This window comes from Anolis carolinensis, chromosome 5, assembly GCF_035594765.1.
Source record: "Anolis carolinensis isolate JA03-04 chromosome 5, rAnoCar3.1.pri, whole genome shotgun sequence".
Classification (NCBI taxonomy): domain Eukaryota; kingdom Metazoa; phylum Chordata; class Lepidosauria; order Squamata; family Dactyloidae; genus Anolis; species Anolis carolinensis.
The window spans coordinates 136,382,520-136,399,066 of NC_085845.1; the positions used below are offsets into that span (position 1 = coordinate 136,382,520).

Here is a 16,547-nt window from a genome sequence, read left to right on the forward strand (position 1 = left end):
AAATTGCTGAATCTTATGTCAACACCTAATGTAAAGGTTATTGGTTCAAAGGCTCTATTTTTATTAAGACTAGTTAGATTTAGGAAATAGCACTTTCTTTCTGTCCCCACTCCTCACAACATACAATGCATTCTTCATATTTTAAATCAAAAACTCATGGAGATACATCCCTAAAATATACCTATTCACATATTAGTCATAATTTGCTTAAACCTAATTTATTTATTTATATTTTATTATACTCATTTAGACTTAACCCATTTTAATTGATAGGGATTAATCCAGGTATTCCACAATATTCTGAAAGGTTCAATTGGGGTGGAACTTCAATTGCCTCTCTTGTACCCAATAGATTAATCAGGACAATTTTTATCTCAGCCTCATGTTTATCTTTTTTTTAATGAGAAAAAAACCTGTACATATCCTGGGAATCTAACTCAGGCACATTGTTTACAACTTTTCAGTGTCGTAAATATATACGTTGTTCTGCAACAGAATGTGACTCTGGGGGACTGCAATGGCCCCTCTCTCTGGATGAGGGCTAAAGCAAATTTCTATTGGCTTTGAAGATAATCCTGCAGTATCTCATAATGTCTCTGAAACACCTATTTTTTCTAATACTGTATTACTATAATATTTCCAATAGGTAGGGGTAGATCCCAATCAATTCCTTACTCAGTTGTTGTCTAGGAAAAGTAAAATGGAATCATTCAAAATGAGTCAAGCTTGAAAATAAGCTTGTTATATATCATTCATAGGGCTTACAAAATCCAATTTTTCACTGCACAGAGTTTCATTAGATGTATATTTTTAATTCAGAATGTCCATGACCTTGCTGCACTTCAACAAATGGTTTTACAACCATATTTTTAGCAAAATAGACAACATATTTGGCCAAGGACATTCAAAATGCAGAGGTTTGTTAACCAGATATCACTTAACTAAGGATCATATCGAGGACATTAAGCCCATAAAAACCAGTAGAATTGTTGTTTTGGTTTCAAATGGATTTTTATGCTGTACATTCATGGTTTCTGTGTATAGAAGGCTTATTCAATTCTCATTCCTCATTAAGAAGACAATATCTATAAAGTCATAATAGAAACAAAGATTTAATGTGGATAGAAATGCAATTGTTATAGCCTGGCTTATTGAAAATGTTTTTGTCATTATTGTCAATAGTTTCCTCTGTTCGTGTTTATCTGATTAAAAAACATGATCACCAGAACAATTTTATTCTAGTATTTTATAATACCTTATTTTAACCAGTTTACTTTTCTATGTGTGTGGTGGGGGTGTGAAGCTTGATTTACATAGTGAAGGTAAAATAATAATATTTGGTTTTCTGATTTTTCCTTACTCTTTTTTGATGTTTAAGCCGCAAATGAAAAGGATCCAGGTGACTGTTGTGTTAATTGTATGCATGCCTACAATAAAGTGTTGAGTGTTGAATTTATGTATGTTATACATTTAACAGTGCAATCCTATGCATGTCTACTCACAGGTAAATCCCACTGAATTCAGTGGGACTTACAGTGAGGTAAGTGGGTTTGATAGGCTGCAGTATTTTCAAAGATAGATATGACTTCTGTCTTATATTCTCTTGAAATTCAGAGGGTAAAGACTTCTGGGTTCCAGTTTAAGAAGTCCTGGAAGGAGCCCACACTTGTATCGTTGCACTTCTGTAGCAAAAGTGGGAAACCATGGCAAAACACTAAGCTTACAACTCTTCTTCTTTTAGTTGCTAGATTTCAGTGTTGAAGAATCTAAACATCTGGTTGTCCTATCTCTAGTCCAAAGGGTGCAGTCCCAGGTAGTCTTGTAATATTTGAAAACATATTTGGAATCTTCTTAATGGTGTGTCATAGATGAAAAGTGAGTAAATTGGTGGAAATCATTATTTAATTCAGCTGTGAAGCCCATTGATGGTAATAAGCTTAACTATGTCATAAAGCAGATCTAGTAAGACTTCAGATGCATTGAAGAATTATTAACTGAAATGAAAAATTTTACAGAAATTATATCAATTATAGAATATTCTTTCCAGGATTCGGGCAGACCTCTTGGAAGTTCAATAGCTGGAGTTTTTCTCCTACACGTAATGATCTAATAACATTAGAACACTTTCTAGATCTCTCAGATCTGCTACATCCCACTTCAGCTCCAAATAATGTTATTTAAGTTGTTTTCTTTCTTCTGTACTACATAATTAATGTGAGTAGACTTCAAAATAAGACAGAATGGGAGCAGTTTGCCAAATTTCCATTCTTCCCCCAGGAAAGAAAGAAAGAAAGAAAGAAAGAAAGAAAGAAAGAAAGAAAGAAAGAAAGAAAGAAAGAAAGAAAGAGCAAAATAAGGAATCATCAATGCTAAATTACTATACTATAAAAGACTATGGTCCTTATCACTGGGCTATGAAGTCTGACTGTGCATTCTTCAAGACATTGCTTTGGTGCTGAAGTATTTCTCTTAATAGTAACTAGAATTTTAGGAAACAGGTTGAGCAAGATTTCAATTCTTCAAAAGATGGAAAGGAGGCCAGCCTTGTCCGCGTGGGCCCAGCATGTTTGGTGGGAAGACAGAAAGAAAGAGCAGAATTGGAGCAGTGATGTGCACAGTTGGCTGGCGTGTGTCAAGTGGAGAACATTTTTCCTGGCTGTGGGTGGGCTGAGTATATATATATATCTGTATGTGACTGCACGCATCTTACCATGGATGCCTGTCAATGCCTGGCTTCTGTGATATGTGCATGCAGTGCCTGGCACAATGGAATCTCTCTCCCCCTCCTTTTGTGTGTGTGTGTGTGTGGATTCTTGGTACCACAGCGGCATAAATGACAAGCGCTCAGCAAAGAGAAGGGTTGCCTTGGTGATGTTCCTGAGGTTAAGGTCACTTTCCATTTTCAAAGACGGCCAAGGTGGTGATGTGATAGCTTTGAGTGATATTTGTGGGAGTGGTGAAAAGGGAGCTGCTGACAGGGTTGTGCTCCCAGTTCTCCTCCTTCCTAGGAGAGGCCGGGTTTCTGTAACAAGGTTTTTTGTTCTTTTCAAAGCATTTTGATCCTGGTGAAAATTAAATTACCAACTTAGGCACTGTTTGCTTTTAATAACATAGAAACTAAATCTACATTTCTTCTGCCTCTGTGTCGCCCTTGTAACATCCACTGATTTCCTTGGTAATAGAGGCATCTCAAGTAAGAAAAAAAGGAAGTCTGCCTTGGATGCCTATGATGTATTGCTATAAACAAAGAATTAAATAATTTATGTGGATGGTACAGTATGACTGATGACTTATATATAACCCATGGTGGCCCAAATTCCACCATTTTAGTTTTTAAAACATACATAGTTCATTTGATTACTTAGGAAAACCTTTAAAAGTGTAAACGATATTTGCTTTTTAAAATGGTCAAACTAGGAGGTGAGATCAGTGCTTAGAACTTAGTAACAGGTCTCCAGTCCCTGTGTTCCTATAACTTCCATTTCTCTGCCACTGTTCAGTGACTCTGTCTTTTATGTGCCAACATTGTGAAGCCAAAGCTGGTTAACAGAACTCTTTTGGCACAGCAAATGTTAAGAATCACATTAGGTGGCTCATTGCTTTCCATCTGAAGTTCCATTTTCAAGAAAGTATTATAGTGGTTACAAATTATGCATTTATTGAAATATTTATTTTTGCTGTTCTATTCTTCAAATCATTTCTGACTTAAGGTGATCCTAAGGTGAACCTATCACAGGATTTTCTTGGCAAGATTTGTTCAGATTGGGCTTACTTTTGTTTTCCTCTAAGGCGGAGAGAGTGCAATTTGTCAAGGTCACCCAGTGGGTTTACATGGCTGAGTAGGGAATCCCAGGCCTGGCCTTCATAGACCAACATTCAAAGCATTACACCATGCTGGCTTTCTAAATATTTACAACCCACCTTATATCATGGGATCTCAGGATAACATAGTATAGAATCAGTTTGTTTAAATTATTCTAGTAGTGTGTTCAAATACTTCCTTGCTGTTTTAAATTGTTTAAACTAAAATTAAACAGTTTTACAGGTTTAACAAAACTGTCTAAAACCTGCTAAAACTAAGACCATTTGAAACCATACTCAAATGTGCAGATTATGATAAAATCAATTAGGTTCCCACTGCTTTAGCAAAATGCCATACTTCCACTTGGTGCCAGAATGTCAGGGACATTAGTACTAAGTTTCTAACTAAGAGTAGTGTACTGCACAACCAGGGCATCTCTCCGACATCTAAGTTGGACATAGGAAGGACCCTCTTGCAGACCTTAGTCTTTGGCCAGCTATGTATAGGGAGGGGTAGTCTGTAAAATATTGAGCTCCTCAGGCAAAAAAGGCTGAGTTAAAAAAATCATTGTCAGGTGTTTTAATTAACTGAGAGAAGAGAGAAATTAGACCAAAGGGAGTTGTAAAATTGTAGATTTTAATACCAAATCTTGGCACATGCAACCACAGGTGTAGTTTAGTTTTAGTTTTTAAATTTAGCTTTCCCAACCATCCCAAATTTAATATTTGCAGAATTCCTTTACAAATGTGTTTTTTGTGTCCTAAAAATCCAGTTTTCCATTTTGTTCTTAATTATGAGTTAAAAAATTATATGATTGTACCCAAATCTACCCTAGCAAGTTTGATGGAATGCAGTGAAAGACATCGGAATAAGGAGACTTTTAGATGAAATTGTGCAATTATTTTATGGGATAATGTTGGGTTTTAAGATAGTGACCAGATGAGATGTTTTGAACCTCTGCTTGGAGAAAAGGTTACAGTGATAGCCAAGTGTGAATGGGTAGAGTGGTGCAAATTCATTCATGAGAAAGAAAAGGGAGAGAAAAAACAGCAACATAGTGAAGGAGGTGGGGGGAGAGGAGGGGAGAGCCAGGGAAAAGGACAATGAGAGACTTCTATCCAGACCAGTTGCTCAAAAGCTTTGTCCCTCTTTAATGAGGTCTTTTACCGACAGGTTTTATAAAACGAATGGCTGCATGTAAATGCCCTCCAAGCTCACAAGGACTTGTCTGAAGGAAAACAAGAGCACTACAAGCACTATTGAACGGAAGGCAGAGTAGAGCCATTTGTGCATTTGGTGAGAGGGCTTCTCTAGCAATTTAAAGCTCTTGGCACATATTCACTTCACTGAAGAAATGAAGGACAAAATTCATAAACTGTCCACTGTAAATGTCTTCTTATTTGATACCAATCTTCATTTCATGGCACAATAGTCAAACATTAAAGGAAAAAGCTTTCCCACTCTGGAAATGGGTGAGTCCTAAGCTTAAGCTTACTTTGTTCCTGGCAAGCAGGAATTTTCTCTGTGTGTGATCCTTAGTTGTGATCAGTTCGGCAGCCAGTTCATCATTTTGTAGCATATTTTAATTTCTTTGTTTCAGAAACAATAGATTTCCAGTGATAAGATACTGTTGTTAAATGCAGAAGCAATAGTGGTTTTTAACAACTTTGTCAGTGTATTAGGTTAGTTGACAGAACCTGTTGTGCTTTAATACATTTGAATAAAGGAATTTGAAAGTGTCTCCGCTACCAAAATGAGCTGATTATATAGAATCCCTACAAACTACCTGTTGTACTCAGGTAGGAGCTTTGTTGCAAATAGCTGTGTCCATTGTATAAGCAACAAAAGGCAGGGCTTGCAATATGAATTCAGCGGAAGGTTGAGAAGTCCCGCCCTACTTCAACTTAAAATTTCAAGGGCCATGTTCACATGAGGAACACAAGAGAAGAGCTGATACATTTTTCACAGCAGTGAAAATATGTGTGGTTTAGCAGGAAAAATAATGGCAAGGTGAAAAGTCAAAATGGGGGAGAAAACAAGGAGAAGGAGGATGAGCTGAATCCACCAAGGTGAAACTAGAAACATGTACCGAGGATTGAATGAAAAGTAATGCCCCCACCTTCGTAATTCCTCAACAGATGGCAGTACTGGTATGCGGCAGGTACTGACTTGTTCAGTAGACTCTCCTCTACAGTTCCATTTGGCAGAAAGCCTTAGCATTGAACGGTTGTCTTGTTAAAGTGCGAAGTATGGAACCCTGCACAGACGGTCAGTCAGTGCAACTTAAGCAGTCATTGAATTCTTGACAGCAGAAGGTGTCATCCCAAAGGAGATTCATCAGAAAATGCAAACTGTTTATGGTGATTGTGTTGATGTGAGTACTGTGCGTCGTTGGGCAAGTAAGTTTAAAGATGTTGAGGTGGGAACATCTGACTTGCATGACAAACAAAGAGTTGGACGTCCTGTGACAGCAACCACCGGATTTCACAAGCAAAAGGTTGACAGATTGATTCAGGATGATTATAGTATCACTCAGAGAGAAATTTCAAGTATAATCCGCATTTCACAAGAACATGTGGGTCACATTATTGCTTTGCTTGGCTATCGGAAGATCTGTGCACAATGGGTACCCAGGATGCTGACGCCTGAAATGAAAGTGCACAGACTTGAAATTTACCAGGAACTCCCCTTGCATTATGAAAATGAAGGTGACGCCTTTCACCATTCAATTGTGAAAGGAGCCAAAACGTGGGTACACCATTACGACCTGGAGACAAAGCGTCAATCTATGGAATATCGACACAAAGACTTGCCCCAGAAAAAGAAATTCAAGACACAGCCCTCAGTTGGAAAAATCATGGCAACAGTGTTCTGGGATGCAGATTGGGTTATTCATGTTGCTTTCCTTGAACGTAGAACAACAATAAATTCAGAGTGTTACATTACAATGCTGCGAACTTTGAAACGATGGCTAACAAGGGTCCGAAAGGAAAGGGAAATGTTTTCCTGCAGCATGACAATGTCAGACCACACACTTCACATGCCATCACAGCAGAACTTCAGAGACTGAGTCTCACCACCATACGGCATCCTCCATAAAGTCCAGATTTAGCACCGTCTGACTTCCATCTGTTCCCGATAAAGAAAGAAGATCTGCGGGGACATCATTATGTTTCTGATGAAGACGTTGAGAGAACTATGAGATGCTGGTTGCAGAAACAGAGTGTCAACTTCTTCCGTGATGGCTTCAGAAAACTTGTTCACTGTTGGCAGAAATGTGTCCAATTGTCTGGTGATTATGTGAAAAAGTGAATAGTGGTAGTTAAAGAGCACATTCTAAGGATTATTTCTGCGTTTGATTTATTAAAATATTCCCATCCAAACCCAAGTAACGAAGATGGAGTCATTACTTTTCATTGAACCCTCGTACATGGCCACCAAAAATTCCAGATTCACCTCAAATGGAAGGCTGTCTGACAAACAGCTACTTCTGGTGAGTATCCTAGAGGTTTTTTTGTTTTGTTTTTTTTTGTTTAAGCCAGCTTTATCAGAGCAGAGGAAGGGGGTGGATCCTGGCAGTGTCATCACTGTCCCTGCTGGCCAAGGAGCTCCATGAAAGCAGATAAAAATAAGAAATAACCCGCCCACCCCAATTTTTATGTAAGATGCAATTTTCTCATGGTCCCCTCTAGGAATAGAAAGAATGTTTGAAGATATTTTAAAATATGTCAAGAAAACATGTTTGATAAACTGTTAAGAATCCTTGATGAGAAAAATCCTGAGTTAGTGACAATTCCAACGTTTTGTGACTTAGTCTAAGCAAAATTTAGGCATTTTTTGCACAGAAATCAGAATTTTCAGTGCAGAAATCTGCTTTTTGTTTGCAGGAAAGAATATTTCCGCATAGAAATACAGGGGTTTCAATAAATGGACATGATTTGAAATCACTATATCTCTGCAACTTGGAATCACCCATGAATGATACTTACCACTTGAAATGGTGGGGCTTAGAGTTTTCAATAATTACCACTGAATTCATCTCCCAGCACACAAACATCCCCTAGTCTAAAGTCATTCATAAGATGGCAACCCCGCAACATAAGGCCCAATTCCCCATTTGCAGGGGTATCTTTTAGATTTGTTTCTAGCTAAAATAGTTATTAAAATGTGATAACTTGTTCTCATTAAACCATTTGTAACTTTTTGTAGAATTGTAACATACTGCCATTGTGAAATACACAGTTTTGAAATTGGGTCTATCACTTTGAAACACCTTGTACTATGCACTGAAGGAAATGGTTTACTGTGCAAAATTCACACATGGTTGATATAGATGAATAAGCCAGCATATTCTGCATGAGAAACAAAATTATTTTATGCCAAAATTATTATTATTATTATTATTATTATTATTATTATTATTGTTGTTATACACAAAGACAGGGTATGACACAGCAAACGATATATATATGCTGGATTTTGTATAACCAAATTACAAGTCGAACATTTCCCAAGAATTTGTTTATTATTATTATTATTATTATTATTATTATTATTATTATTACTTATAATCCGCCCTATCTCCCTGAGGAGACTCAGGGCAGTTTCCAACAAAAATTACAAAGTGGCAAGCATTCAGTGTGAAAACAAAAAACGACAAATCACATCAAAACAATGGGTAAAATGATATCAATATTAACTTATAAAACTAGTCTAAAAATGACCAAAAATTATACTTAAATAAACATATTATAACACATCACGCACAATTACCACCTGAGAAATTATTGCAAGTTAAACTAAAAAGGCAATTAAAATATCACATAGTATATAGCATCCAATGGGCCAGGGCAGATTTTCAATATCTAGGCAAGAAAATAATAATAATAATAATAATAATAATAATAATAACAACAACAACAACAACTTCATTTGTAGACTATCTCCCCGAAGAGACTCAGGGCGGTTTCCAGCATATATGGCAAACATTCAGTGCCAAAACATACAAGCCAGTTACATCAAAACAAATCACATCAAGCAATGTAGAGGCAGCCTAACTTTAAACTTAATAACAAACAAAAGTAATCAAGATTAAAAACTTAAATGACCCATACAAACATAAACACATAGTATAAATTTATCACTAGGTAAAAACATCTAAAATTAATAAATAAAACCTTATAGAGAGATGAGATGATTTGCCGCAACCAGTAGGCTTTGCCTTCAGCTAAACTAAATTGTTTTTAAAAAGAAGAAGCATAGCAGCAAAGATACTCTTCGTAGGTACAGTAGAGTCTCACTTATCCAACACTCGCTTATCCAACATTCTGGATTATCCAACACATTTTTGTAGTCAATGTTTTCAATATATCATGATATTTTGGTGCTAAATTCGTAAATACAGTAATTACTACATAGCATTACTGTGTATTGAACTACTTTTTCTGTAAAATTGGTTGTATAGCATGATGTTTTGGTGCTTAATTTGTAAAATCGTAACCTAATTTGATGTTTAATAGGCTTTTCCTTAATCTCTCCTTATTATCCAACATATTCGCTTATCCAACATTCTGCCGGCCCGTTTATGTTGGATAAGCGAGACTCTACTGTAGTAGGAAATTTAATTTGGGTGGAAGAGAATGCTTCCAAGTAAATACAAATATTAGATATGTTAGCTCTTTGTATTTAATGTATGTGGTATGTTTAGCTAATGTCTTTAAAGCTAAGGTTGCTTTTTTCTCTGAGACCTAGCTTATATTATATTATATTATTACATGTTGTGTGAGGGTACTCCCCTTTTTTTTCTTTTTCATTACTTTAGTAAAATCATCCACTACGAATAACAGTTTAAATGTATGAGGCATTTGGGGGTTTGAAGGGATCCATTTTTCATTTCCAACTTTGAGAGCATTTTAAACATAGCTGTATGTTTAGATTAGACACACTTGGAATAGAATTGTCTAGAAAACATGAATGTTGGTACCTATTGAGCTTGATGATTCACCCATCAGGGATGACATTGTAAGCAATGTATGGCAGAGCTGAAATCTCTGCTTTCTTTGTGCAGCTGACCTTGTAGAGGATTAGAACTTGATTGGTACAGAAGTTAAGCATCTAATGGTGGTGGCTGTTGACTTTTGTGAAGTGAGATCTTGTCTGGGTTTGGTCTGAACAACAATGAAACTTTCCACACTATTGAAACCTATCTTCATTGTTTCAGCACCTTGGATAACTCTTTTAAATGCCTACTAAAACAGATGGATTTACCAATCTGTTGATATAGGACCCTGGCACATGTCTATTGGAACCATAGACACATCTCAGATGCAACCATAGATGTGCCTGTCTGTTCCCATGTGTTAAATAAGCCATTGTGGTGTGGTTGCTGAGAATATTGGACTGTGACTTAGGAGCACTAGCAAAGCCATGGAACCTTTCAGCCTGACCTATCTCACAGTTATCATAACAATATAGAAATGTGCCATGGAAGAACATTAGGATATAAATCTTGTGCGCCTTCAAATTATTTTTGACTTATGAAAACCCTATGGCAAAGCAACCATGGGGTTTTCTTCCCAATTTTTATTCAGAGAATTTGCCTTTGCCTTCCTTTGGGACTAAGCAGGAATGAATAATCTCACCCAGTAGGTTTCCATGTCTTAGCAGTATATGAGCCCTGTGTTCCCAGAATTCTAGTCCAACACTCAAACTACTAAACCGCTCTGGATCTTATATAAATGTTACTAATAACAAATAAATAAATTATGAAGTAGTTCCTTTGGTAGAATATTTTATTTACATGTGTCATTCTGTCAAAGTAACAAGTACCATTCTTTTCATTAAAAGCATTAGTGCTAGGCATTAGAAACCTCTTGAAATTGTGTTGTTGTGTGTCGTTTCAGTTCTTTGAAACACTTTTCACTCCCAGCTTCCATTTCCTAGCTTCAATCATCTTGGTTTGTATATTCCTTTTCACTGCAGAGACACTGAATCAAGCTTCTCCTTCGGAAAAGCTGGAAGAGGTTATTCATTTAGCAGAGCTCTGCATTGAAGTCCTACAGCAGAACGAAGAGCACCATTCAGAGGTGAGGATAACGACATTAGCTGTACAATAATGCTTGATAGCCACCCTGTACAGCCTCAGTGTGAAGCAATTCTGTCAAAAACCATTACCGCTAAAGCCTCTGACATATGTTAAAGGCAATTCACATTTGCGACACCATAATAGTTTTGAAGGTTATGAAAAGTGAAGTGAAATAAAGCTCTATTTCTGTTTTCCCTTGAATAAGCATTGGTTTCAACATTATAAAATAAAAAATAAACACCAGGTAAAATGGAAGAAAAGGGGAAAGATGCCTTCAGCCATTGGTGCCGAGATTCTTTGAAGAACAGCGTTCAAATAAGCCTTCCAACTTTTCATCTGTCACTAAAAATGAGAATGAGCTTAAATGAAACAGAAGCAATTGGGAGGGAGAACCATGGCTAATATTGTATAAGCTGTCATCGTTATTATAAAATGTGGGTAAAATCCACAGGTAACCTCTTTTTATTGCATGAACACACATTCTGCTGATACAAAATCCTATTTGTTTTGAGAGATATTCCTAACGTCCACAGCACGCAAATAACACAGTTGGACATTTTAAGTTTGGGTTTAACAAAATGGACAAAAATTCACATATATGAATAGCGTTCTTGTTAGCACTTTAAAAGTTTGATCAAATATCTAAGTACTATTCCAGAATTATTTGGAAAGACGTTCATATTTTTCAAATAAAAAGCAACATAGTTCTTTTTCTGTAAGACATACAAAATGGTAAGCTAAGGTGTAGTGTCTATAAATATGATCATTCAAAACATCTGCTTTTATTTCACACTGCCGATTCTAGATTTTAGCTTACATCTGTCATGTGTGAACTTGTTATGGATATTTTATTTTATACTGAAGAAACAGCTGCTTCAATAATTTGAAATGAATTCCCAAGTGGCATTATTCACCACTAGTATTGTCACGTATTATAATCTAAATAATTACTTAATGAAATATATATGTAGATTATTTTTTCCACAAAAGTTCATTAAAGTAAAACTTTTCTTGAACAAAAAGAATGACAAGAAATTCTACAATTAAACACTGTTTAGATTGAAAAACTAAGTTCATTATTACAGTGGGCCCTTCGTATCATCTCAGATTTGATTCTAGGAGCCCCCATGGATACCAAAATTTGTGTCCTATTATATACAATGACATAGGAGTGTAGCATCACTTATATAAAATGGCAAAATCAAAATTTGCTCTTTGGAAATTTTATTTGGAATATTTTCAACGGATGGATGGTGGATTCTCTGGATACAGCGGGCCAACTGTATTTTAGTCTTACAGTACAATTTTATTATACAGTTTGCTTCTGAAAAAATAATAATAAATAGAACTAATGCCTGGCATATATATTTTTAAAAAAGCCAAAGTATACTCTGGAGGGGGAATGGGGAGACAACTATAATGTGTCTCACCACAGACAGTAATACTTGAAAGCATAGTGACAGTATTAAATATGTAGTATGTAACTATGTGCCATATTTAGCATTAGGGGTGGGGGAGAGAACATGCTACTTATCACTTTCAACCTCATGTTTTAATACTGTAAACTTTCCCCCCTGTTCTACCATACTTTTGGATTCCCCCAGGGAAAAGAGGTATGTAATCCATCCAAATCAAACCAGGGGCATTTTATTTTTCATGTTTCTATTCATGGGATTGTTACATCCAATGAACATCTGGTTTTTTCACTGATAATTTCTTTTTCCGTGTTTCTCATTTTCCTTCCCCTTAAATTTCTCCAGATGTTGCTTTTTTATTTACCTTGGTATCACTGATAGACCACTGGAATTAAGTTTTGGAAGATGCCTTTTAAGTTCAGTCACTACTATGGCTTTCAGCAAGTTATAGGTTTACATTCTCTTTAGGATTTCCACACTGATGAGCCAACATTTATGTACCTACTTCAAGAGCTGGTGAACTGACATATTTTGAAATAGTGATCTCATCAGACGGAGCTTACTTCAGTGGCATATGCCGGTTCAGCCCTAGTTGCCCCACAGAGCTCGCCAGCTCCCATCTCATGATGCAGATGAACTTCCAGCGAGACTCTATGGGTCAACTAGAGTGGATTAGGCATATGTTGCAGCAGTGGAACATGGGAGACTTCCCATGTTGCACAAGAAGCAATGTGGGGGGGGGGGGAGACACACGGTCAACTCTTCCTCACATAGGATCAGCTTCCTGGTAAACCAGGTGATGCGGGGAGTGGAGTGACAGGTTCCCCAGTCCCTTCCCCACAGCGGTCACCAGATTCATCACAACACATGGTGATTCTGGTGGCCTATGTGAAGAGTTAGTAAGAGACACAAGTTGAAATTATCTGAGTATCAGACATAAAGCCCATTGTAATTATGCTTTGCCCCAGGTACTGCCGATCTTCCAGTATGGGTGCCAGTGTCAGCTAGATAGTGTGAAGGAATCTGGAAAGTGACTCACTTATCTTTTAATATGAACTGCAAACAGAAGATACATGCTTTATACCATCCCAGTCCTTGGCAGATCATTAGAAAAACTCATCGACTGCTGGATATTGTAGTGTGATGTAGCAACTGTTGCTATATGGTGTAATATAAATTATGAATAGTAGCCAAATAATCTTTTAAAATCACCCTTTAATCTCATGCAGTGCATTATCCCCTTCCTTATTTGGGGTGCTGATTCAGAAAACTGCATTGCAGAAAATTGCCGCCGGGTGATTCTTCTCTGCTCTGGCTTGGGAAACCTCCCAAGGCCAAGAAAGCACTGGAGAGGGCAACGCGCTGCATCTCCTTCCTTCTCTCCCTCTCTCTCTTGCTCCCTCATGCATGCCGCCCACTAAGTCTTCTCCATCCTAGCCTGGGAAGCCTTTCATGGCCGAGAAAGCGCTGGTGGAGGAAATGCAATGGCGTTGCCTTATTTCCTCTCCTCTCTCTCGCTCTCCTCCAACAGCAACATGCACGCCCAGCACTAATTTTCCCCGCATGTCTTGCAGCCCTTATTTTAGGTCTTGCAGCCCACCTGTGGGCCATGGCCCATGGGTTGGGAACCACTGATCTAGATTAATATTATCTGTAATTATTGATAGTGACTTTCCAACAGCATTCTTTCACAGCCCTATGTAAATATCCTGAGGAGATTAACCTAGGATCTTTGGACATGAAGTATGTGCTCTGCAACGGAGTATGGTTCTTCATAGTTAGTACATTGATATATGTAAAGACAAGCTCTTCAGAACCATTGCATTCATTAAAACAGTCCTATGAAAGTTATGTTATAATGTAATATTATGTTTATTCTACCTCTGACAGACATTCTTTCACTATATAGTGCAATTGAGTCATAAGTAAATCAGACTATTAGTCCTCATCTTTTTTGCATGTCTAGTTATCTCTAAATGTCTGTCTTCTATTTATTCTAGCAACTAATATAGTTGTTGATCTTGCTCCAGGCCTGCATGGTCCAACCACTGAAAGTGAAACAAACTTCCAACAAGTCCTAACAAACCGAGACATTTAATCTTTATCTTCTTTAGTAAAATCCGCATCCACATTTCCATAATATTGATAAGAACCATGCACACACTGTGATACAGTTGTTGTGTTGTTATTTATTAGCTGCTTTTTTTCTTTCAAAGAGTTATAGTATCATTTGTTTCAAAGAGTTTTCTTAGACAATTAAAACTCAAGAAATATTTTTGTCAGTTCCTTCCTCTGAAATATAGCCTAATACACCTGATATTCATTGATGATCTCCTATCCAATTGCTAAGTAGAGCTGATCCAGTTCTAAGATCAGATGGAATCTGCTATCTAACCTATTTAGGCCCCTGTCACAAAAGTTAAAATATGCATTTTAAAATAAGGAGAATATAGTAGTAGTAATAGTAGTAATAGTAGTAATAGTAGTAGTAGTAGTAATTGGTAAAAAAAATTATTTCCTCACTATTTTACTGACAAATCCATCTGCTGGATCAAAGAGCCTCTCTTTCTGTGAGAGACATCACTGGATATATCTTGTGTACATGAAGACTATTAACTGACTTAAAGTAATCTTAATCAATCATATGCTTTTCAAAGAATTAAATTTACATAAATTAGCATGGAAAGATATTCATAAAGAGAAAGAGAAAGCATTATTATTTTCATTTATATCAGCTTTCACCTACATGATATCCCCCATATGTGTTGTCGAAGGCTTTCATGGCCTGAATCTCACAGTGGAAATCACAGCCCGGAAAACACACAACCCCAATTTTCATTATGTTTGTCCATGTGTACACGTTGGCATCAGTTTTTTATTCTTTCAATTTATGCATGGCAAAATCTAAACTGATTTTTTTTCTTAGAATGTATATGTTATAGCTTTATAATTCTACCTTTGCATTATGATGCAGGCATTTGCTTGGTGGCCAGATTTATTGGCTGAACATGGAGAGAAATTCTGGTCTCTTTTCGTGGTTGACATGGATTCAGCACTGGAAGCACAGCCACAAGATTCCTGGGATAGTTTCCCTCTTTTCCAATTGCTAAATAACTTCCTGAGAAATGACCGTAAGCTCCTTAATTATTTGATTATTTTTAAAATCTGTGTTTTTTCTTGTCTTTCAGGTCCTACGTAAGCTTAGCATCCAGAATGACATAGATTAGAAATTGTTATAAATGTATTTATTTCCTTTATTTCTTCCTGCTTGCCTTCAAATTCATTTAATATTCGCATCTGATGCCATTTTTACATGACAATAAACCTTAACTAATTCAGTGGAATTTTCATCACAGTAAGTAACACAGGGTTTGACTGCATGATAGTTATCAATCAATAGTGTATAAATATCTCCCTCATCCAAAAAAACCCCAGCTTTGACAGGATGCAAAATGCATAATAAATCCAGATAAATTTTATCTGGCTTAGAATGAAATCTCTTTTTGACCTTGAAACTCAATATTGAATATTTCAGAAATGCAGTACCTGTCTCACTGAGCCTTATTTGTTTCCCAAGGTCATTTCTATGTTGCTATTCAAAACACTTCATTTCCAGATATGTTCTTGAGCTTGATGTACATGCTAGCTAGAGGACTAAAAGTCATAATCTTTTCCAAAGTCCTTGTACTCCAGTCCACCATAGCTTTGGTTACCAAGATCCTAAGCTTGGTTCATAGTTGATTTAAGAGTTATATCTGGTTCTAAAGAAGGAATAAGACATTCCTAGCCTAGGCAAAATTGAAATTATGATTAATCAGAGACATCCAGATTTATTTTTGACAGAGCCAATATGGGTGAAATGATAACCTCAAGCAACCATAGCTTAGTGTCAGCCATAGCCTTCCAGATGATCCTTTGAAACCCACAAATTTCTCTCTCTACTAGATGACAGAGCTCTGTTGAAGAACATGTTGCAAGCACCCCAAACTGGTTGTTGCCTTAGATGTGGCAAAGGTTACTGTGACATCATCCAGATTCAAATAAGACTCAACTTTCCAGTTTCTTGAACTGGAAAACTAGTACAGACACCTTATACAAAGGAAAGGAGGACTGTGTGTACACAGAAATATAAATCCAATAGTAACAGAACCCAAAACTGTTAAAATGTGACTATGTTACCCTGTAAAACATAGATTTACCTTGAATTCAAAATGCACTATGCCAATACTATGCTTTTCTTCAGACC

General features: G+C 36.7%; 1 protein-coding gene across 11 annotated transcripts in view; it reads left to right on the forward strand.

Moving 5' to 3' along the window:
* Window positions 1–16,547, forward strand: part of cadps2 (calcium dependent secretion activator 2) — a 307,122-nt gene that overhangs the window by 214,563 nt on the left and 76,012 nt on the right. For 7 of the 11 annotated variants that reach the window (XM_062982339.1, XM_062982340.1, XM_008111240.3 and 4 more), the window contains exons 17-19: window positions 1,379–1,399; window positions 10,784–10,887; window positions 15,276–15,432. In XM_062982339.1, the coding sequence (XP_062838409.1) occupies window positions 1,379–1,399; window positions 10,784–10,887; window positions 15,276–15,432 (282 nt within the window). The remainder of the gene's footprint in view (window positions 1–1,378; window positions 1,400–10,783; window positions 10,888–15,275; window positions 15,433–16,547) is intronic. The other 4 variants (XM_062982338.1, XM_008111251.3, XM_008111252.3 and 1 more) reach the window with 1 other exon arrangement.